This window comes from Siphateles boraxobius, unplaced genomic scaffold, assembly GCF_051911475.1.
Source record: "Siphateles boraxobius isolate OS27281-9 unplaced genomic scaffold, OSU_SipBor_1 35, whole genome shotgun sequence".
In the NCBI taxonomy this organism is placed as follows: domain Eukaryota; kingdom Metazoa; phylum Chordata; class Actinopteri; order Cypriniformes; family Leuciscidae; genus Siphateles; species Siphateles boraxobius.
Window position 1 is genome coordinate 61,048 of NW_027508975.1, and position 25,818 is coordinate 86,865.

At 37.2% G+C, this 25,818-nt stretch overlaps 1 protein-coding gene across 1 annotated transcript in view; it reads left to right on the top strand.

Annotated features, from left to right (window-relative positions):
- Positions 1-688: 688 nt before the first annotated feature.
- Positions 689-25,818, top strand: part of sdc2 (syndecan 2) — a 53,039-nt gene continuing 27,909 nt past the window's right edge. The window contains exon 1 of the mRNA XM_077195721.1: positions 689-1,134. Coding sequence (XP_077051836.1) covers positions 1,075-1,134 — 60 coding nt within the window. The 5' untranslated portion in view covers positions 689-1,074. The remainder of the gene's footprint in view (positions 1,135-25,818) is intronic.

Consider the following 25,818-nt stretch of genomic DNA (forward strand, 5'->3'; position numbering starts at 1 on the left):
CACTGAAGATCAGGAAGCGAGTCCGATAATCCCAAAGCAATTTACTCTATCATAATGCCTTCAAATGCATTGTTACAAAAACAAGTAGAAGTATTTTTGTTTCGTGGATTATGGCTAGTAAATAACGATCATGGCCACACAGAGAAGGTTAAGAAATCAAAAACAGGATTTATTATCCTCAGAGTTATGTTTAACTCTCTCGCATTGGTCCGTTAGAGGGAGACATTGCATTGAGAATTAATTTAGATTGACCTCGTTCCAGCAGGTCGTTTCACATTTACACTCACTATAGCGCCGTCAGAAAACAATTGTTGCTAGGCCTACACTTCGTTTTAAAATATAATGTGTGCTATAATGGGAATTAGGAAATCCATCCATTCACGGTTTAATAAGGAATCGAGTTGTTGAACCGATTCAGACTGTTCAGAACGGTTTGGGAACCGGTTCAACCTGTTCATTGAAAAGTCCGATCCGACGCACAAATAACTAGTAGGTCAAATGTATTCATTTCATACACAAACTGTTTTACATAATCACATCCATCTGAATAATTATAAAGAATAATAACACGCGGCCATTAAAAATCATTAAATTTTAGCACATAAATCAGACATGGAGTCTTAAAAATAACATTTCTGAAAAACAAAACTGAAGTTTAAAGTAAAGCTCGTTGCTTCTTTACGCCCGCGCACGCGCACGCGCTCTCTGTCAATCATTGCTCTCCCGCTCCCTCAGTGTGACCCGTGTGTTGCTCTCAGTCCTGCGGGTGCTCGACAGCAGCAGAGCTTCACTTCTTCTACAGACATATGGCCGAGAGACCTCACGATAAACTCACCTTTACGAGACGAGTTTAGCTTTAAACGCAAGACTCGACGAAACACATCGAAAGCGACCTATTTTCGTGTACAGAAGTGCGCGGAGGAATAAGCAAGACAAAAAGCAACACGTATCCGCGGGGATTTGAGTCGTGTGTGTGTGTGAGAGAGAGCGAGATTGAACGAGAGAGGGAAGAGTTTCTCCAAAAGTGGAAACAGACGCTATTTTCCCCTTTCCACAAGCGAAGACTAAGGAATTATGAGGAACGTTTGGATGATATTAACCCTCGGCTTGACAGCCTTTCTTTCGGGGGAAAGGGTGAGTTTCAACCGAGAACAATAAGGTTTTCTAGGGGGTTGTTAGTTGAGCGTGAAGTCAAACAGCCACGTTATAAAGTAACCAGTGAAACATTGTTTCTCTGTGATGATTCATGCGTTTCAATGTGTCAAATGATTTGAAATGAATCGCCTTGGATGATGTAATGAGTCACGTATCAGTTTCGTGAATCACAGCGGTGTTTTTTAATTCAGCTTCGCATTGTTGTTTTACATATACTACAAAGTAGCAATAATGCACTGAATTGTGATATATATATATATATATGTATGTATGTGTGTGTGTTAATAGGAATATTATTGAAGTAAAAAATGCACGATAATTAAAAATACTGGTAACAATTTACAATAAGGTTCATTAGTTAACATTAGTTTTATGTAACATAAACTAACAATGAGCAATGCATTTGTTACAGTATTCATTAATCTTTGTTAATGTAAGTTAATACAAATCCAGCTGTTCATTGTTTGTTCATGTTAGTTCTCAGGGCATTAACTAATGTTAACAAATACAACCTCTGATTTTGATAATGTATTAGTAAATGTTGAAATTAATATTAACTAAGATTAATTAATGCTGTAGAAGTATTGTTCATTCTTTGTTCATGTTTAACCAAGGTAGTTAACTAATAACCTATTGTAAAATGTTACCAAAATACTGTACTACTTCGTCAAATGACTGTAAAATTTGCGTTTGATGATTCTGTCAATTTTGGAAAATGTGTTATGAAGCTTGAGAGTTTTTCACTGTAGTTTTTCATAATGGTAAAGAAATAGCTTATATAGTGTTGTCTCAACTTCACCAGTCACAGACTCCACTGTAAATCCTGCCATAAAACCACTAACTTGTATAAAGACTTTTCCTCATAGTGAGGAATTCAGACTAGCAGTTTTAGGATTAATTAAACGTTGTTGTTGAATTTAGATGAACGCCAGTGGAAACTATACATTTGTAAATGTGCATTGCTGAACTAAACCTTAAGATTAGACTGCAAAACTGAAAGGCACCCATTTTGTCTGTTACCCCAGACATTTCTTGTGTCCAAAGTCAAAATGTGGCCGACTTCTGCGAGCTTAACGTGACCAGGTGCTTCTCAGAGCAGCTTAACATGCAGAAGCTGTAAATCAGCTCTCGGACACACACTCGGCTCCGTTTGCTGGAATGTGAACGCATGCAATCCTGGATGGTTTCGCTTTGGGTTTCTCTCATCAGAATCAAAGACAAGGATGTCAATATATATATATATATATATATGTCAAACTATAATGTATTCAGACACCTTCAACATTTCTCACATCATCACAGTTTATTCACTACAGTTTAGAAAATGGTGATATAAAATATGACAAGAACTCAGAGTTATCAAGACGTCTGACAAATGAATAAGGTCGAATAGCTGTTAAATTTAACTACACAATTAGATAATACCAGTTTAGCTCAACCAGTTACCAAGCAATGCTTCATGTTGTTCAGTCTGTGGTGTAAAAAGGTGCATTAGTTATTAAAGAAAAAACACTTCAGCAAAACATGATCAGCTCAAAGTGGTCTCAAATGTTTATTAATTTAACTGGTAGTGGCTGTATGAAGAATATTTGGGTATAATATGACACAGTTTACTTTATTTAGCTATTTACATAAATGAACTATACGTGTCCTGCACACACTAGTAAAGAAAATCAAAAATTATATCTGGTGTCTGAATAGCTTCTGGTTTGACTGTATATTTGTGGAGCATTGCGAGTGACATTCATTAATGTTCTGCAGGAGCTTGATTGCATTTCTGCCTGCTTTATTATAGTTAATTGGCAGTGCATCTGATGAACGTAGATCCTGAATAAGCCAGTAATTTTGAGGAAATGCCGGAGGATTGGCACTCGCTTTTGTAATTCCATGGCTGACTGTAATGCTGGTTTATATTTGCACGATCTCCTCCCATTGATTTGGACCTCACTCACTCCCCATGGCCTCGAGGCATTTACAGTCAAACCAAACCATGTATTCAGACTCCTTCAACATTTCTCGCATTATCAGTTTATTCACTATAGTTTAGAAAATGGTAATAAAATCTGACAAGAACTCAGAGTTATGAACTCAGTTGATATTTGACTGGTTTTGTCCGTCCTTCTGTTAGACTCTCACACATTATGAATTATGTTGAATATCTGTCAGCTGTTAAATTTAACTACACAATTAGATAATACCAGTTTAGCTCAACCAGTTACCAAGCAATGCTTCATGTTGTTCAGTCTGTGGTGTAAAAAGGTGCATTAGTTATTAAAGAAAAAACACTTCAGCAAAACATGATCAGCTCAAAGTGTCCCAATCATTTTTGGTTCCAGATTTATATAAATGTTACTGGTAGTCACTGTATGAAGAATATTTTTGGGTATAATATGTCACAGTTTACTTTATTCTTCTATCCTCACTTACATACATGAACTATAGTGTCCTGCACACACTAGTGAGAATGATATCTGGTGTCTGAATAATTTTAGGTTTGACTGTATATACCGAGGGTTTTCTATCCCGGCATCATTTACACACAGCAATTACAGTTTTCTGTCTTGAAATGTCCAGGATGATCCAGTGCAAACAGAAAGCAATGGTTTGAGAATGTCTCTTTTGACCTCTGCCGTCCCTGAAATGGCTTGCTTTGGACCTGTCAGAGTTTGGTGTGTTTTCTGCGGCCAGATGTGTAATTTGCGTGATGTTTCGGTGGGATGTGTGAACACTGTGCTCGTCTGAAATATAGATTGAATGCAGTTAAGGTCACTGCACGCTTGTCGCCGGAGACAGAGCTCAAGGGAATAGTTTTCACACAACCGAGTGTTTAGAAAGAGATGCATAATCATCACCACTGTCTTCTTGCCACAATGCAATCATGCGTTTTTTAAATCGGTTTTGCAACTAGCTAAATGTTTGCCAACACTATTTTCAATTCATTTCAGCTATTTCGCATTCTATCCAGTGCTTTGTGATTATATATTGCTTACAATTAATCCATATGTAATGACATTTTGTGACTTTTTCTCATTTAGGATCCTGAACATGCATGCAAAGTTTCAACACACATACACACATCATTTCTATTACATTTTTGATGTTCGTGGGTCAATTTGATCCACATATTTGAATGTTTTAAGGCAACTGTACTGACCTAAAATAATAACATTTCTTAGTTATATATGGATATTTTAATTTTGTACCACCCTATGGAGCTAAACAGGAGCTTTTCCCCACTTATTTCAATAGGAAAAACATATTTTGTCAGCCACAGATGGTAAAAATTAGCTATTTAACCTATATTGTTTTTCTTGAAATGTTGCGACTTTTTCCTGTTTAGTGTCATGAACAGTTTCACCTCGCGGATGTATAGTGGAATGTGCATACATGCATTTTTACACGACTTTGATGGTCATGTGTCAATTTGACCCAGCCAGCTGTTCAAAAGAAACTGTACAGACACACAACAATACTTCTTTGTTGGATGTTTTTAGATTGGCACCGTATCACAAATGGAGAATCTATCGCTGTTTATCTATTGCTCTGTCATTTCTTTTGAAAAACAGCCACCAAATATGAAAACTGGAGTCTGAAATCTTTCAAATGATATAGATTGTCAAGATTACTTTAGATTTAGACTTAGATATTATTGTTATAAAAGTATAATAGCAAAGTCTTAAAAATAGTTAAATAAATTCAGATATTTGTTCTTTGTAATGTGTGAAAATATATTAAAAATTAATTGTTTGTACCTGATTGTATGTTTTTTGGCAACACTTCACAATAAGGTTCATTAGTTAACATTAGTTAACTACCTTAGTTAACATGAACTAAGAATGAACAATACTTCTACAGCATTAGTTATTGTTAGTTAATATTAATTTCAACATTTACTAATACATTATCAAAATCAAAAGTTGTATTTATTAACATGAACCACGAACTAACAATGAACAGCTGTATTTTTATTAACTAACATTAACAAAGATTAATAAACACTCTTAACAAACATATTGCTCATTGTTAGTTCAGAATAATAAACAATTAGTATTATTTATATAGCTCCTTTCCAGGACTCTAGGATGCTTTACAATGAACAAGCAACAATAATTCAATATGGGGATTTATGGGGAATTGTTGAATCGAATTCGGGTCAATTTGACCCGCTCCAGCAGGGCCGTACCCAGAAATCGAAGCGTGCACGAGGATTAATGAAGAGAGACCGTTGAACTCTGATGTCTATTCTCTGAATTTCTATTCCCGATTAGCAGGACGGACGGTCACTTCCGCACAAACCCTGCGTGCTGATAAATTTATTTTTGAGTCTGCAAGATAAGGGCCCTGAAGTGCTCTGTAAATATTAATGGTTTAGGGTGGAATAGTGGCTTATGAAATAATAATAGTGTAGCATTTGGCAGATGCATATTTCAGTTTACAGGTTTTGATTGCAAGTGATGACGGTGTAAATGAAAACACATCCAGGAATCTGTGAGGAGATTGTCAGCACCTTTAAACAGCGATGAAATGAGTCTTATAGATGGCTGAATGTTAATTATAGTAATAAATAACATTTTAAAATATATATAAAAAAAGGTATTTTGAGTTTGTAATAATATTTCACAGTATAACTGTATTTATAATCAAATGCAGCAGTGGTGAGAAGAAGAGACTTCTTTTGAAAACATTAAAAAATTCGCAGTGTTTTTCAAATAAGCTTAGCATTGTTGCTTGGTTTTACATGCAATGTCAGCATTAATAAAAACAAAATTGTGTTTAAAAAAATTAATAAAATCGTTTTTTGGGATGTCGCATAAAACGCTGAATGGAAACACCAAGATGCACATAAACTGAGGCGGATACTTTTTTATCCGATAAGACGTGCATAAACTACACATTTACAGAATAAATCTCTCAATAAGCTCACGTGACTGTGCCTCAGCAGAGGCTGTGATTGGATAACTGGAGTAACCAGCGGACCAATGGCGTCGCAGCGTCTCTAATGTTGGTTTGGTGTTTCTGAAACGCCGGAGTCAAATTGCCATAAAGCCTGATTGCAGAAACTTACATTTTATTACTGATATTTTGTGCCAATGATGGAAACGCTGCTTTATTCGCAAATGTTTAATGCAATATTCCAGTTAAATTCACAACTTTGGATGGAAACATGTGTAGTACATTGTTATGTAGTACAAAATACAGTTATTTTAAAAATAATATTTCACATTATTACTGTTTTTACTATTTATTTATTTTTCAACTTAATGCAGCCTTGTTAAGAAAAAAGACAAAACAATATTTAAAAATCTTACCGACCTTCAATTTCTAAAGCTTAGTGTAAATGAGGACTATTTTGTGCCAATTTCCCAGAAAGTGACGATTTTGTGAGGATGGAAACGCTGCTTTATTCACAAACTTTTAATGCTATATTCCAGTTAAATACACAAGTTTGGATGCAAACATAGTAGGGATGGCCCGATACCGTTTTTTTCAAACCGATACGAGTACGAGTATTTACATTTGTGTACTTGCCGATACCGAGTACCGATATTTCTACCGCAAAAGTAACTATAGGCTCCCAGAAAAGAAGACAGAAGACTATTTTAGAACACAGGTAGAACACAAGACTGTTTTTATTTTCTTCTCTGCTTGTTTTAACAAGTCAAAAAATAAATAATGAGTAAAAGAATAAATCTATTAACGCACAAACCACTGTTAATTTAACGTAAAAGCAAGCAGTTACTGCGTGCATGGTCTGACATTACTGAAGTGCGCTCCCTTAATAGCCTAATTCCTAAAAAGCTGACAGTTCATAGCGATCTCACACATCTGTTATTATCAATGAAGCTGACTGCACAGTGAATCTTTCATAATATCCACACACTGTTATAATTAGAGGATTTGCCAGCATACAGAATTCAGCACTGAACAGAAAAGTTTTGAGCGGTGAGGATAGTCTATCTTTGCGTTCAAGAAATCAACACACATGTCTGTGATTGGCTACATCGCTCAACGCTGCAAACATGTTATGAATAGAAACTCTGGCCTGTAAATCGTTTCTATTTTGTTTTAGTTGTTATTCTTGCTTTTCTGCAACAGATGAATAAATATCTATTAGTTTTAACATGTTGTATTCATAGATATTTCTAGTTTGCGGGAGTCCCGCGTATCGTTTTATTCTCCCGCACACACAGAGTGAGTGCATTACCGCTCGCGCTCGACCATCAGATCTAGTGCCGCGCCGCACTGTATTGCGTTGGGATTTCACGTCCCTATGCCTCAGTTCACCTCGACAAAGCACTCGCGGCGGCCAGTTTCGTTTCGCAAAATGTACGTGGTCTCGGGGCTTGGTATCGGCGAATTATTATGAGTACGAGTATATGAGGACAGTATCGGGCCATCCCTAAAACATAGCTAGTGTAGTGCATTTTTATGTAGCCCAGTACACATAAAAAGCAGTTATTTTAAAATACAGTTTTTTTTTATTCAACTAAATGCAGCCTTTGTAAGCAAAAAAGGCAAAAACATTTAAAAATATAAGTGACCTCAACATTTCTGAACAGCAGTGTAAATGAGGCATTTCTCCAGCGTGCATTTAAAGAGGACACGTGGGAGAAAGCCTTGCATCCCTCTCTTCCCTGCAGGGACTCTCTTTTTAACTCTTCCACATTGCATAATCCTTAATGGTGTCCGCAGGCACTGGAAAGTAAAGGAATCCCAGAGTGCTCTTGTTTTGTCATCAGCCCTGCCGACGACTTCTCTCCCCGCAGCGAAAGCTCGTCATTATTATTACCCTGTCTTCGGTTACTCCAACGAACAGTGGCATTATTCTTTATCTTCTTTCCCAGCAGATGGAAAGAATGAAGAGGCAGAGCAGGGGAAGGAAAAAAGCAGATATGCCTCGCTTTGGCACATGCCGTGTGCTTGTTTATGTCGGCGCCGCAAACATCTGCATCACGTATGTGCGTTCGCTCGCTTCAAAGCCGCTCGGATCGGGTGTTTTTCTCCTCGGAGAGTTGGAGACGGTTCTTTCACAGGGATAAAGTCATGTGGGAATCCACAAACAACGCGAGCGACTGAGCGAGAACTGAAAGTGTTACTGTAGACAGTCAGGAGCCTCGAGGGTGACCCAGAGCCCCCCCGACGTCAAGCAGAAACACCCTCATTTAAAACACACTCCTTTCTTGCCCTTTATTAGCTTAGCAAATGGAAAGTTCCTTTGGAGGATTGTGGTTTTAAGAGCAGTGGTTGAAGTGGAAGGGGTTTTGATCTGCTTTCACACTCGAGCTTTTGGAGCAGATCTGAATCTGTTTGACGTCAGAGTTTGTTTCGTGTGGAAGTGGTTTTTAACCACGCTTGAAGTAGTCCGAGGGTTATGTGAATGCATGCAGTTGGTATAAGGTAGAAAAATTAGAAAATGGCCTTTTTGAAAATGAAAAAATGAGTTCGACTTGATTTTATTGTTTTACTGGTTATTTTTTCTACCCCTGAATCCAAAATAAAACCAAACCGAATTCTTGTTTTTTTAATTAAAAAAAAAAAAATGAATACATGAGCCATTTTCTACTTACAATGTTAAAATTTATGAACGCATATAACCGTAGGCTATATAAACCCAATCCCTAAATCACAGAAATTGTGTATTAATGCATCTTTGCATATGCACATTTTACAACAATAATGTGAACATGAATATGTTCAGCAAGGATGAATTAAATTGATTAAAAGGGACCAAAAAACATTTGTTATAAATGTTTTTATTTCGAAATGCTGTTCTTTTGAACTTTCTAGCAAACAAAGACCCCTGAAACATTGATAATAACACTGATAGTAATGAGTAATGATGCTGAAAATTCAGCTTTGATCACAGGAATAAATTACACTTTACTATATATTCACATAGAAAACAGCTGATTTACATTGTAATAATATTTCACTGTTTTTACCGTATTGATCTAATAAATGCAGCAGATTATTAGACTCTTCAAAAACATTAATATCCCCAAACTTGTGAACAGTAGTGTGCTGTTGGTTTTGAGAGCAACTCTCCTTCTTTACACCTGTGCCAGACAGAAGTTTCAGTGGCAAAAACATGAATAAAACAGAAAATGTTTGCGTCTTCTGGCTATGATTTGTAGTTAAAGTGGTAAACGGTTGCTGCTAGTATTCACAATACTCTTTACCATCGTTGAGACCCAAAAGCAGAATGTAAAAGTGTAGTGAGACGCTGTGCCTGAAGGGAACGTGTGAGATCCCGTGATTCAGAGTTTTATAAAAAGCTAAAGTGAGACGTGTGTGTGTGTGTGTGTGTGTCATCATCTGATGCTGTGCACGTCTGTGATCGATCTGATTCTGCTGGAAATAAACGACTCGAGTCAGTTGTGATTGTGACTGAATTTGGTGCTTTCTGTTTGTTTGCTTGAGTAATAAAGCCTCAAAAACCACACAATTTTTATACTAATTATTTTATGTTGAGTACATTTTTCAGAAATATATATGCCACAGAATTTTTGTATATTTGCATTTTTAATTCATTCATTTTGTTATGTTTCTTTTTCGTCTATACGGTCATTTTAGTATATTTTCTTTTATATAAAATTAGTTAACTTAAAATAATTATTTGTCATTATTATTGATTTATTTTTGCTTTTATGCATGCTTTTAGCAAAGCAGGATATTTTAGCATCAAAAACCACACTTAAGTTTTTAAATAATTATTTTGTTGATGACTTTTTCGTAAATATATACCTATGCCACAGACTTGTTACGCAAGTATTTTAATGTTTGCATGTTTAACTTGATTTGCTTAATTTGCAGTTTCTTTACAGATAAATTATTATTTTCTTTTGATAAGCATATTTTTCTTTTGAAATAACCAGTATCCTTTTACCATCAAATACCACATTTTTATTTTCCATAGTAATTATTTAATATTTCTTTTCCTCTAAATTTATAGTGATTTTATTATATTTTATTTTCTAAGATACCAATAGCATTCTGTTTTTCATTTATGCATTTTGCAGCAGTGCACTATAAAAAAAGTTATATTGTGATTTTTTTTGGTGTTTTTTTTTTTTAAAGAACTTGCTGTCTGTAAAGTATAGATAATTAGAAGATTTGCACAGTGTTTTGATGAACCTGTGAACCACAGATCTAGGCCTGTCACGATAACAAATTTTGCTGGACGATAAATTGTCCAAGAAATTATTGCGATAATATGGATAATAAACGATAATATTGTCGTTCTGAGACCATTTTAATCTAAAATAATGATAATGGCATAATAATGCAGTTACACCTTTTCAAAGATCAATAAACTTTTATTTCTAAAGACTATTTAACACTGAAAACGGAAAACATGCTATATATACGCAATAAATGAACTAAACAACCAAAAACAATAAAAGCAATGGGGATTCAGTCTCTGTTAACAAAAAATGCACTTATCAATGTGTGACTTCTGTTCACACTGAATCATATGCATCATGTACTGTGTGAGCATGCGTCTCATATGAGTATGTGCGCTCGTTTGTGTGTGTGAGCATGCGTCTCATATGAGTATGTGCGCTCGTTTGTGTGTGTGAGCATGCGTCTCATATGAGTATGTGTGCTCGTTTGTGTGTGTGAGCATGCGTCTCATATGAGTATGTGCGCTCGTTTGTGTGTGTGAGCATGTGTCTCATATGAGTATGTGCGCTCGTTTGTGTGTGTGAGCATGCGTCTCATATGAGTATGTGCGCTCATTTGTGTGTGTGAGCATGCGTCTCATATGAGTATGTGCGCTCGTTTGTGTGTGAGCATGCGTCTCATATGAGTATGTGCGCTCGTTTGTGTGTGTGAGCATGCGTCTCATATGAGTATGTGCACTCGTTTGTGTGTGTGAGCATGTGTCTCATATGAGTATGTGCGCTCGTTTGTGTGTGTGAGCATGTGTCTCATATGAGTATGTGCGCTCGTTTGTGTGTGTGAGCATGCGTCTCATATGAGTATGTGCGCTCATTTGTGTGTGTGAGCATGCGTCTCATATGAGTATGTGCGCTCATTTGTGTGTGTGAGCATGCGTCTCATATGAGTATGTGCGCTCATTTGTGTGTGTGAGCATGCGTCTCATATGAGTATGTGCGCTCGTTTGTGTGTGTGAGCATGCGTCTCATATGAGTATGTGTGCTCGTTTGTTTGTGTGAGCATGCGTCTCATATGAGTATGTGCACTCGTTTGTGTGTGTGAGCATGCGTCTCATATGAGTATGTGCACTCGTTTGTGTGTGTGAGCATGTGTCTCATATGAGTATGTGCGCTCGTTTGTGTGTGTGAGCATGCGTCTCATATGAGTATGTGCGCTCGTTTGTGTGTGTGAGCATGCGTCTCATATGAGTATGTGCGCTCGTTTGTGTGTGTGAGCATGCGTCTCATATGAGTATGTGCGCTCGTTTGTGTGTGTGAGCATGCGTCTCATATGAGTATGTGCGCTCGTTTGTGTGTGTGAGCATGCGTCTCATATGAGTATGTGCGCTCGTTTGTGTGTGTGAGCATGCGTCTCATATGAGTATGTGCGCTCGTTTGTGTGTGTGAGCATGCGTCTCATATGAGTATGTGTAATGATAAAAATTAAACATTCATATATTTTAGATTCATTGCACACCAACTGAAATATTTCAGGTCTTTTATTGTTTTAATACTGATGATTTTGGCATACAGCTCATGAAAACCCAAAATTCCTGTCTCAAGAAATTAGCATATCATGAAAAGGGTCTCTAAACGAGCTATTAACCTAATCATCTGAATCAACTAATTAACTCTAAACACCTGCAAAAGATTCCTGAGGCTTTTAAAAACTCCCAACCTGTTTCATTACTCAAAACCGCAATCATGGGTAAGACTTCGACCTGACTGCTGTCCAGAAGGCCATCATTGACACCCTCAAGCAAGAGGGTAAGACACAGAAAGAAATTTCTGAACAAATAGGCTGTTCCCAGAGTGCTGTATCAAGGCACCTCAGTGGGAAGTCTGTGGGAAGGAAAAAGTGTGGCAAAAAACGCTGCACAACGAGAAGAGGTGACCGGACCCTGAGGAAGATTGTGGAGAAGGACTGATTCCAGACCTTGGGGGACCTGCGGAAGCAGTGGACTGAGTCTGGAGTAGAAACATCCAGAGCCACCGTGCACAGGCGTGTGCAGGAAATGGGCTACAGGTGCCGCATTCCCCAGGTCAAGCCACTTTTGAACCAGAAACAGCGGCAGAAGCGCCTGACCTGGGCTACAGAGAAGCAGCACTGGACTGTTGCTCAGTGGTCCAAAGTACTTTTTTCGGATGAAAGCAAATTTTGCATGTCATTCTGAAATCAAGGTCCCAGAGTCTGGAGGAAGACTAGGGAGAAGGAAATGCCAAAATGCCTTTAGTCCAGTGTCAAGTACCCACAGTCAGTGATGGTCTGGGGTGCCATGTCAGCTGCTGGTGTTGGTCCACTGTGTTTTATCAAGGGCAGGTTCAATGCAGCTAGCTATCAGGAGATTTTGGAGCACTTCATGCTTCCATCTGCTGAAAAGCTTTATGGAGATGAAGATTTCATTTTCAGCACGACCTGGCACCTGCTCAATTGGCCTGCCAACTCTCCTGACCTGAACCCCATAGAGAATCTGTGGGATATTGTGAAGAGAAAGTTGAGAGACGCAAGACCCAACACTCTGGATGAGCTTAAGGCCGCTATCGAAGCATCCTGGGCCTCCATAACACCTCAGCAGTGCCACAGGCTGATTGCCTCCATGCCACGCCGCATTGAAGCAGTCATTTCTGCAAAAGGATTCCCGACCAAGTATTGAGTGCATAACTGAACATAATTATTTGAAGGTTGACTTTTTTTGTATTAAAAACACTTCTTTTATTGGTCGGATGAAATATGCTAATTTTTTGAGACAGGAATTTTGGGTTTTCATGAGCTGTATGCCAAAATCATCAGTATTAAAACAATAAAAGACCTGAAATATTTCAGTTGGTGTGCAATGAATCTAAAATATATGAATGTTTAATTTTTATCATTACATTATGGAAAATAATGAACTTTATCACAATATGTAAATTTTTTGAGAAGGACCTGTAAGTTGACATTCTTTCACATCTATGAATGCACCTTAAATGCACAAATAATTTTTCAAACGTATCTACAGTAATTAACCGAGGTCGATATTTTCCCAGCGTGAATTCAAGCGTTTCTTTAATATCCTGACAATATGACAAGTGGTTGTTATGGGAACTGTTAGAAACCATATCTGCACTTCAAAAGCAGAGTATTTTACACACGTTAGTCTGGATTGCTTCAGTGCATGTGGCCTTGCTTAAAACACACTCAAGCATCCTGAAATCTGGTCCTCTCCATCGATTGCACCACTGATACTATATCCAATTCCTTTAACTGTGTTCATCTAATCAGACCACGAGTTGAACACTATTGCATGGAAAGCGACTGCGGCAGAGACGAGCGGCCCAAGAGCAGGTTTTGTTGATCTTTAATCATTGTGGTTCAGAAAGCATACTGACCCTTGGGGAGTTTTGATGCATTAATTCGACAGCCCCACGCGCCGCTGTTAATCTGCCTAATGCTCTGTTAACACCCGTCTGTGTGCTGAAAACTGCTCTCGAGCTCTTCTCGTCCAGTAGCCTTCCGTCACACTGCTTAAATGAGAAAAGAGCCGGTCCAAATGAGTGTTCGCACACACGAAATCCACACTGAACCGGCCTTCGAGAACCAGACTGTGGACCATGTTCTGCCGTTTGATGCCATTTTAACAGCCTGTAAACATACTTTATCCTTAGAAAAAAACATAAATAACCCATTAAACATTAAATATTTATGCAATCATAATACTAATAAAGAGATGGAACACCCTAAAATTAAGTTTTTTGTCATTTACTCACCATCAAGTTGTTCCAAACCTGTTTAAGTTTCTTTCTTCTGTTTAACACAAAAGAAGATATTTTACAGAATGTTGGTAATCGAAAAGGAGCCATTGACTTCCATAGTAGGAACCAAATGAGTAATGTTTCCTTATAGATAAGGCTTTTGGCAAGAACCTATATACAACCTTTTTTTTCTAATGTTTTTCTATAGAGTTTTCTGATTATGACGACTGATTGTTTTTTTTCCATCTGCATATATTTATTTAAAAAAAAAATACTTTTTCTATATCAGAAAAAGTAAATTCTATGCTGAGCATGTTTTTAATTAAACATTTTTCTTGAGGAGATACAAAGTAAAAAATGTCAGAGTGATACAGCATCTCTTAAAATGGCAGATAATTTAATGTTTTTATGACAAGGAAAGGTTAGTTCAGGTTGTAACATTTAATATGCTTGACTTCATTCCCACAAACTTAAATTAATCAATTAATAACTCATGTTACTTGTGAAATTATATATATATATATATATATATATATATATATATATATATATATACTTCTTATTATTTTACTATTGGTTGGATCTCCAACCAATAGTAAAATAATAAGAAGTAATACATTTCTTATGCTTCTACTAAACAAGTGGAAGTACACATCTTAATCATTACATATACTTTTTTATTATAAAATGTAATATATTTTACAAACTTTTTCAGGAATAATGAAAATAAGGAATAAGATGTGTACTTCCATTTATGTTTTAGAAGTATAAGAATATTTATTTAACGTTTAAAAAAAAGATACAAACGTTTTCAAAACCAAATGAAACCAACATGAATACAAAGAGCGTGTTGTTAGCAACTTGGCACATGTGTTTTAAACTAGATTTTCTTTTTTCATTTTCTTTATTGTGGACGCTCTTAATTTGTTATTGGCCCATCCATCACATTCAGGATAACGTGCATGTGTCCTGTGTTACTGCATATAGGCCCTGTAGGACATTAAACATTGCTATCTGGCACTGTGTTTCTTTTTGTTGTTTTCTGCAGCTGTTCCTGCTTTCTATCTCCGTCGTCAAACTTCTCAGCCAATATTGGCTTTGTTTTCTGTTTCACGCTGCACTGACACTGCAAATCAGACACATTCAATACTTAGATCACAAACATATTTCAGCGCACTTGTGGCCCCTTTCATGGAAAAACTGAGTAAATGTTAGCGTGGCCGGTATTACAAGGCATAATTAACTAAGTGTTGACTCTACGTTGTGAACACTAATAACCCGGAGCGTCACATGGTGGGGGTTTATCTTTGGTTCCTCTTTGGTCGCCACTAGACTTCTTTCTGTTACCATTTACCCTGACAAACATCTAGCTTTAGTGAGCAATTGTGCCTTTAAAGTGTCTCAGTGTTTCCATATAACAACCAAAATGAGCCTTATCAGCAAACATGCGACCAGACTGGCTCTCAGTGCTGTTTTGATAGGGTGAAAGGGGTTTTCAATGCTTCTGGGACTGGGAAAGAGCGACTCGTTCAAACCACACACACAATTCCTGTTGAATTACAGCAGAGTATGCGAGCGGGGCAGAACAGCGCGTGAGGTTTGGCAGAGATTCAAAGTCTTGTTTCTTGTGGTGTAGTTTGTCAACAGTCTCGCATGTCCTGATAAACTCTGGTCTAACGGGACGAACCATCGCATCCTCTTCCTCCGATTTCTCATCATCAAAGATTTAAAGCACAGACAAGCTCTGGGTCAGGGCCTGTTTCTGTTTGCCAAAGCTGAATTATTTACATAGAATGAAATATGAAATTGAATTTGGCCATATGCTTTAAGAATCCTCCCATTTCTGATGTCAGGAAGACTAGATATATGTAGAAAGAATCCATTTTCTTTATGAAATATGGTCCAAACTAGAGCTGCATGATTCTGGATATATTATGAATCGCAATTTTTCTCCCACGATGCTGAATAGACAACTAAACAAAATAACAAGTGATTTGCTAGAGGTCCTGACAAAATGTACCGGATGAATCAGCATTTTTGAACTAATCTCTTGAATGAATGATTCAATGACTCACTCATAAAGATTGACTTGTTTTCATTACCAGATGAATCAGCACTTTTGAAAGAATTCCTTGAATGAATGATTCAATGACTCACTTATAAAGATTCACTTGTTTTCATTACTGGATGAATCAGCCATAGATATTCATAGTAAAGGCTAGATGTCTCGTCCGCGCTGCTGGCCAATGGAGGTCGACGTCCGCACCTGGCGGCCATCTTGTCATAGGCACAGGCTCACTCGTAACATTGTGTTTCAATGGTGCATGTACTTTTTAAATAACCATAACTTGCTCAATTTTCTACCGATTTTCAAACGGTTTGGTTTGTTATAAACGTCAGAGATGTAGTTATGACACTGCATACTTATGAATAATAAGTGTATAAATAAATAATCATCCAGAATTATAGCCACGTTAATAATGTTTGTAAGAAACCAAACCGTTTGCAAATCCGTCAAGATTTCAACGAGATAAGAGTATTTGTGTTTGTGCTGATCACTCATCTTACATCAGGTACCACAGTATGGAGGACCAGGAGTGCCACTTAAAAATAAAATGAAGATTCAATATATCAATTTAATAATCCAAACATAAAAATTTATATAAATAAATCACTTTTAAATGGACAAATTAATAGACATTTTTAAAGTTGTTTATTTAATTCGTGTTTTTAAATGTATTGCAATAAAACCATAAAACAATAAATAAATAAAAACATTTTAAATGTATAAATAAATAGACACATTTAAAATTGTTTATTTAATTAATGTTTTTAAACGTAGATTAATAAAACAATAAAAAGTACTTTAATAAATCATTTTAAAGGCACATGTTAAATCGCTTTTTTTAAAGCATTTGGCAAACCATTTCTCTATCTATTTGCCAAATGCTTTTCTTTGTCGGTTTGCCAAATGCTTTTCTTTATCCATTTGTCAATCGAGTTAAAAAAATGGCATTGGACAGTACACACGTGGGAGCAACCAATCACCTTTCGCCTGTCTCCCACTTGTAAATGTAACACGCACTGTCATTGGACAGTTAGAGAGACCATACGTCATTAGCGGGAGTTTGAAGACGGGTTCGAGGCGAGCGACGCAAAAATAGCAGGTGAATCTGAATGTGTTTTCAGAGGGATTGCGGATGATTTGTTGTCTTTAGCTGATTTCTGCGGAAGAAATTCTCCTTTCGATTATCATTTTATATATCGAAGAGTTTCACAGTTGAGGGAAGACGTTGCAAACGCAGCGGATAATTGTGGTTGTACAATAAATGGAAGGATTTGGGTTATGTTTGATGAGGCAGCCGTCACGCTATTGTACTTCCAAGCATTCTTGAACAACACCAGTCGTTGGATGTACCAGCAGAAGAGACGGCAAGATGTATCGCTGTGTCGCTAAGGACAGTCTGACGAAAACTTGCACATGATGGTTTGAGGTATGTGGAAGAAAATGTTGTATAATTTTTTCCTGAAAGAATGGCCTCCCATCGTCCCGTGCCTTGAACGGCCTGCTCGCTAGTTTTAACTACAGCGGTCAATCTTATGACAATCTTATGATCCTTATGAGTTTCAGCATGTCTTAACTAAACATTAGGCTGGATATTTAACGTTAAGTTACTACAGTTGAGTTGGTTACGTGAAGATGGAAAATTCGATTGTATGTGAGTGCTTTAAAGTCCCTGTAAAGTCAAAATGTTCTGAGTTTGTCATACCACAAAAAATTGTTTTAATAGCCACCCAGACCATTTTGAATGGTAAGAAAAAGCCGCCAAGTAGATATCAAAATCTTGAAAAAATTTGATCAAACGCTGGTGGCTTGGCACGGGACGATGGGAGGCCATTCTTTCAGGAAAAAATTATACAACATTTTCTTCTACATACCTCAAACCATCATGTGCAAGTTTTCGTCAGACTGTCCTTAGCGACACAGCGATACATCTTGCCGTCTCTTCTGCTGGTACATCCAACGACTGGTGTTGTTCAAGAATGCTTGGAAGTACAATAGCGTGACGGCTGCCTCATCAAACATAACCCAAATCCTTCCATTTATTGTACAACCACAATTATCCGCTGCGTTTGCAACGTCTTCCCTCAACTGTGAAACTCTTCGATATATAAAATGATAATCGAAAGGAGAATTTCTTCCGCAGAAATCAGCTAAAGACAACAAATCATCCGCAATCCCTCTGAAAACACATTCAGATTCACCTGCTATTTTTGCGTCGCTCGCCTCGAACCCGTCTTCAAACTCCCGCTAATGACGTATGGTCTCTCTAACTGTCCAATGACAGTGCGTGTTACATTTACAAGTGGGAGACAGGCGAAAGGTGATTGGTTGCTCCCACGTGTGTACTGTCCAATGCCATTTTTTAACTCGATTGACAAATGGATAAAGAAAAGCATTTGGCAAACCGACAAAGAAAAGCATTTGGCAAATAGATAGAGAAATGGTTTGCCAAATGCTTTAAAAAAAGCGATTTAACATGTGCCTTTAAAATGATTTATTAAAGTACTTTTTATTGTTTTATTAATCTACGTTTAAAAACATTAATTAAATAAACAATTTTAAATGTGTCTATTTATTTATACATTTAAAATGTTTTTATTTATTTATTGTTTTATGGTTTTATTGCAATACATTTAAAAACACGAATTAAATAAACAACTTTAAAAATGTCTATTAATTTGTCCATTTAAAAGTGATTTATTTATATAAATTTTTATGTTTGGATTATTAAATTGATATATTGAATCTTCATTTTATTTTTAAGTGGCACTCCTGGTCCTCCATACCACAGAGCCCGCCAGAAAGCTTTCCTGTGACAAAATGGCCGACGGTGATGACGATAGAGACTCCGCTGTAAGACATCTAGCCTTTATTATGGATATCTATGGAATCAGCACTTTTGAAAGAATTTCTGGAATGAATGATTCAATGATTCACTCATAAAGATTCACTTGTTTCATTACTGGATGAATCAGCGTTTTTGAACTAATCTCTTGAATTTATGACTCAATGACAAATACATTTTTTAACAGTCACTTGTCGCCACCTACTGGTGTAACAATATAATTGATACAATCTTTATTTGAAGCGTTAAGTCGTTCTCAAAAGGTGATTTACTCTATTTTAATCGCTACCGTAGACATCAGTATTTATATACACAGTATATCCCAGTACTTCTGTGATCATTTAAGATGTTCTACATCTGCTGTTCACACACAACGTTCTTTCGTTTCAGTTTCTGTCCTGTTTTTTAAGACTGCTTTTTCGACAAATCCTGGTCACACATGAGCATGGATGAAAAATGCTGCTAAATTTACAGAAAAAGCTGGCTATCATGTGAATAATATCGGAAATAAAGTACATTAGAAAGTGAAGGCTATGTTAGGGATCTTTTATTTAAGTATCAGGCAAATATGTATGTCGATGGATGTTGGATAATTGTGCTTGCTCATCTCCCCCAATTTTTACATTTTAGATTTGACATCAACTTAAATGTGATCTTGTACAACACTAATAATTTAATAACACTGTTAAATGTATTATTTTGCAAATCTCAAAATAAGTATCGGTTGTTCATGCGTTATATTGTTGTGATGGTTAATTTATATATATATGTGTATATATATATATATATATTTTATTATTATTATTTTTTGTTCCAACAAAATGTTGCAAAATTAATTTATCAGATATTTGTTGGTTACAAAAAATACGTATAATATCGCCTTTTTTAAATTTGCAAATGTCTTTATTGTTGTTCTCATGTGATTAGTTGAATAAATGTAATTTTTAGTAGCATTTTGAGGCATTTCATTTCAATCGAAATGATTCAAAGACCGTGTTTATTGCATTTTCCTGCATGTTTCTTGACCATATGGTTTCAGTGTTTGTTCATAAGTTTGTTTGTTGCTCTTCTAGCATGTGTCCTGATTTGTGAACCCTAGCAAACTAAGCTTTTGCATGTGCCACTATAACCCTGATGCTTTCGTAAAGCTCTAATAATCCCTAATGCAACTTTGCATGTGTGTGTGAAAGAGCAGCATGGTGTTTTATCTAGTGCACAGTCTGAACAAATGACCTGATCATAGGCTACACCAGAATCCCCCGCTTCTCTTAATTGACTGATGGATGAAGCGAAACGACAGATGTTTTTCACGAGGCCACTTCAAGTAAAGGTGTTGCTGGAACAGAAATTGTAGGTTGTAACAAGACTGTGCTTTAGTTTGTGGATTAGCCCCATATAATGGGATCAGAAATCACCACCTGCTGCTTTCCCCTGTGGCCTGCATCCCTCTTTTTCTTTATTAATATGTTCTACACCCTTTCTCTCCGACAAAACAACACAGATGGATTCCTGTGCCAAAAAAACATCACTTCACCCTGCAATCTAATATCCCGCAGTTCGGCTTTCCATTGAAAACTCGACAAGGAGACAAATCTTTCACATTTCATTACTTTTAAGGTCTTGTTTTGTTCTTTTTCACCTCTCAATTTTGGGGAAAAGTTTTTTCCCATCCCCCCTCTCTTCCTAAATGCCATGGCCTCCTGACTCCCTTGAGGACAAATCCTCTTAAAGGCAAAGGTTGGATGGGAATTCAATTGCGACAGAGTGAGGATTGGAACAGATCAGCCACTGAAGCGTCGAAATCGCCTCCAGCTTTTATCTCTGCAAGATAAGGGCCCATTTGCAGCGCCAAGTGATGAACAACTCTGGCAGGTCATCGTTTTTGATGCCTATGTAAACGGAAGAGCGAAAAACAGTTTGTGTCAGCACAAAACTTTCAGGAAAGAACTCCCACTTTTCGACATTAGTGAAACTTGACTAGCTTGCACTTAAAGAGGCAGTGTTATGTCTTGATTTTGTTTTTAAGGTCTATTAGAATAGATTTTCATGAAAAAAACAATAGGGATCTAAAATGTCTCTCAACCATCAACCAGACCGTATTATGACCTTTCACAAGTCTTGATGTTGTTTTCAGGCTCTACTAGTGCAGGTTTTCCTGCCTGATTATTTTCCTCATATTCTCTATTGTTGCGGCTCCTCTTTTCCCAGTCTGTCAGTAACGCTCTGTTTACTTCCTGTCTCTATGAAGCCCCTCCTTCTGAAAAGCACACTGTGCTCTGATTGGTCGGCTGGATCAGTGTGTTGTGATTGGTCGGGCGCTTCGAGTGTGTTTGGGAAATGTCCCGCCCCTTACCATAACCGCCAGTTTAACACACTACTAACTAACTCAACCAGGCCCCGCCCCTTTATTCTGCGTATGAATTATTATAATGAGGAATATTGTGACGTGTTCGTTCCCGGAAAAAAACTCAAGACTACAATGGAGGCGTTTCAGGAGTTCAGAAACTGTGACACTGATATAGAGAAAAAACTTGTAAATCCAGACCTTTTTCATGCTCAAACAGCAGCATTACACAATTTTAAAAAAAGCACAAAAAGCATAATAGGTGCTCTTGAACCGCATGAGTCCTGAGAGTGTTAGAAAACAGGCATTTCTCATCTCCTTAATGTTCTTAGGAAGACATTGTGGCATTGTCATGTCTTGCCCTTTGTTGCTTTTCTGTCTCAGACTCTTGCATGCTCGGGGTTCTCCGACCACTGAGAGGTTAATGAGCTGAAACTAAAGAAGTCTTGCAGAGCTTCCGGTCCGACAAAGCATCCCATCCACTTTCAAAGCCATTCTGATGAAATCTGGATTAGATGAAACTTTGAACTGGCAGCTAATTTATACATCATTGTCCCTCAGGCGGCTTGAAGTTTTGGGGTAGTTTGAGCACAAAGCCCCGGCCTAATGCTGATGGAAACCAAGCCTTTATCAATGCAGACTCAGGGAAACATGGAGCGTTTGAAGTGAACTGGGGTTTGTTATCTACAATCTCACATTTTGACCCTCAGTCCCGGTGCATTATGGGAAGGAGCTTATCATGCCACAAAAAAAGGAGGTGCAACTAAGATCTGGCATGATTTAAGTTGTAGTAGTGAGATAAGATTGTTGTTGTGATGCGCTCATGTCAGCGGCTTTAATATTACATCAGAGACGGATCGAATACAATAGGCCTTTTAACTGAGATCATATATAACTAACAGTTTTAACTAGGGATGCTAACCGATGACCGTTTGACCGATGGTTGACCGTCTCAACGTTAACCGATCAAAGTTGTCGGTAGTCGGTTAAAAAAAAAAAGAAGTGATCTCTAAATTAGGCTATTATAGACAGTGGACTAAAGGCTACTACAGTTAGCCATCTCATTCCAAGATATTTTTGTGTGAAGTGAACAAATCCCTCACACTCAATTTTTCATAACTCGCCTGTTTGTACTTAATAAACCATTAAAAACATTTGGCGCGAGGTCACAGCGTTTGGGTTCGCGCGCTCACAAGGTTTGCGAAAAGTAAAGGCTACAGGCTAAAACTGGAGGTTAGAGCAAGGGCAGACGACAGGATGAAGCGTGCAAAGAAAAGTAGTGTGTGGGACCATTTCACCAAAAAGAATGACACAGTAAGTTGCAACTTGTGTGATACAGTGCTTAAATACAGTAGTAATACTGTAGAAATACATTACCTCTACATTTCAGTGGTAACAGATAAGGTGATGATGATCATCATCTTTCTTTATTATTGTTAGGACTAACGTTACCTCAAACTAAAGCGGAGTCTCTTCGGAGCTGTCATTTTCTTAAATGAGCCGCTGCAATGTTTCAAATGAGCTTCTAACGCTAGACTAACGACTTTATTTTTCAACGCGATCACCTTGTACCCAAACCATTTCAAAACTAAAGAGCCATTTGTCCTCCGATTACATACAAGCTCCTCGGCGCCGCGTTTGCGGGACTCATGTTTCGCGCTGTAGGGGATTTTAAAAAAGTGACGTGAGTGGATGCGCGGCGCCGGGGCAGTGTGTGTGTGTGTGTGTGTGTGTGTGTGAGCGGGAGACAGAGAGAGATGCGACAGAGTTGCGAAATTGCAGGCGCGGCTCGAAATGGCTGTTTTTCAAATAGCGTTGGATTATCGGTTAACCGGTTTCAACCGGCTAATGAGGCTCGGTGGTCGGTCACAAAATTTATAGTTTTCGCCATCCCTAGTTTGAACTTTGTCAAGGCCCTTTCAGTCGGTGTGTTGAAAAGGATATGACACTTTCCGCATAACAAATTGCAGTAAAGTAAGACTGCACGGCTCAATACTGCGTTTTTTTTATGTAGCCCCAGTAATTTTAATATTTATATTCATTAAATGTTAAGCTTTTTTCTTCACAAATCAGCAGGGATGCGTTAAATTATTTAAAAGTAACAGTAAAGACATTGAAAATGTTACAAAAGATTCCTGTTTTTAATAAATGCCATTCAACTTTCTATTCATCAAAGAATCCTGAAAAAAATGTTTACACAAAAATATTAACTGTTTCTTGAGCAACAAATCAGCATATTAAGAATGATTTCTGAAGGATCATGTGACACTGACGACTGCTGAAAATTCAGCTTTGATCACAGGATATAAATTGCATTTTACAATATATTCACATAGAAAACAGCTATTTTAAACTGTAATAATATTTCAATTTTTTTTACTGTATTTTCTTTATCAAATACATCAAGCCTTGGTGAGCAGAAGAGACACTTTCAGAAATATTAAAGCAATCTTATCAACCCCAAACTTTGAACTATAGTGTAGGTATTTTTTTATTTACAAAAATGTTGACTTAGAACACTTATACGACTGTAATGTAATCATAAAAATCAATGTACAAGATTAACGAATGTAAGATTCTCAGTGGCAGTGCAGCGTTGTCCCAAAAGGGGCGAGAGACTATTCGTTCCAGTGGCCTGAAACTCTCTCTCACTGCCAGCACACATTAAAGCTGAGAGTTAAGCCCGGCTTCTTGACCCTGTTTGTCACATATGCTTTAGAGATGCCATCCTCCCGGGTTCCTCCAAAGACACCACCCGTGTTTCTGGAAACCTGGGGGATTTGCCAGACATGTTCTGGCTTGAAAGGCGACATTCATTCGTCTCATGATGCAGAGCCAACACCGAACAGCCCGAGTAAAGGTTTCTTACCCTTTCCTACATATCCATGTGGACACATGTGCTTTCCTACTGCTTCTCCAGGCATAGACGTGTTAAATGTTTGGTATATGATTACAGTTTGGTTCTTACAGTACAAAAATTATAGTAAGTTGATCAAAAATGTCTGAAGAAGTCCATGAAATGCCTATTAATATTGAATACATTTTATAATTACTTAGTGATGTCCGGCCTGGGGAAATATCCCCTCCGGACGGCACTTTTGGCCACTCCTGTAATTAACAAAAAAATTTATGTTGATTCAAAAATGCAAAAATGCAGAATGTGTTGATTCAACCTGAAATGAAAATGTTGATTCAAACTGATAATAATTTTCGAAAGGTGAAGTTTGTAGCTTCAAAGCCTCTTTGGTCGGCCAACCAGGTCGTCCCGCCCCAAACTAACCTGATTGGTTGATCTAGTTTTCTTCTGGATTCAAACAGAACAAATTTTAAATGCACTTTTCAGGGAATTCAACTTTACGACGGACCCTTTTTTACATTTCCAGGGTTCTCCGAAGCAGAAGTCGTCATAGTTGGGTAAACGTTTGTAGCGGTGAACGCGAGACGACAGCAAATATGATTTTTGTATCCATTAAAAATAATGTTTCCACAACTTTCCAAAAGACAGAAAAAGATATTGAGAGATTAATTACAGCAGTCAGAAGAAAGATGATGTGAATTGTTTTTTGTCTGCTTTATTTACTGCTGAGGTAATATAACTATGGAAGCTTGTTTCTGCCACAGAATAAAACATTTTAAAAGATAATTGTGACTTTTTATCTCACAGTTATGATTTTATATCTCGCAACTCAGAATTGTGAGATATAACTTGCAATTGTGAGAAATAACCTTGCATTTCTGACTTTTTTTCTCGCAATTGCGAGTTTATATCTCACTATTCTGAGATAAAAAGTCAGAATTGCAAGAGAAAAAGTCAGAATTGTGAGATAAAGTCGCAATTACCTTTTTTATTTTTTATTCTGTGGCGGAAACAAGCTTCCATATATAACACAAAGTATAGCGTTATAAATATATATCATTTTGTTTTTAAATGTATATGGAAAAACTTAATTTGTGATGTTGATAACTGGAAACGCACCATCGCAGTCTGTGTAAAGAGTCCATATGTATTAAACTAGAATAAGATGCTTCAACATTGAAAATCTGACACTTTTAAATCACTCCTATAAAAGAATCTAGCAGTCTCTCATGTTAAAGATCTGGCATGTTCCTCGCAAGCATTCCCAGCAAGCAATTTTGTGTTTAAAAGATGTATAATAGCCGTCCAAACACCGCCCAGACGTCTAGGCTAAACCAAGGCAAAATTTGGGCTGTCAGTGAAAATTTAATAGAGGTCTAAACCATAACCCAAGAATAGACTAGTCATCAATTAGATAATGACATGAGTGAAGAAACGAAACCAAACACCTTGTAATCACTGTTTACTTTGCTTACATGATGGAATATCATACAATCTCGCAAGTTATTTTGGCAAAAAAACGACATGTAACCAAATTCAAGGTTATTTTGGCTAGAAGTAAGTTACTCATAGCCGCACTATATCGGGTCTAAAGTCAAGTCTCCTTTATTTATACAGCGCTTTTAACTATATAGATGTTTCAAAGCGGATTTACAGTGA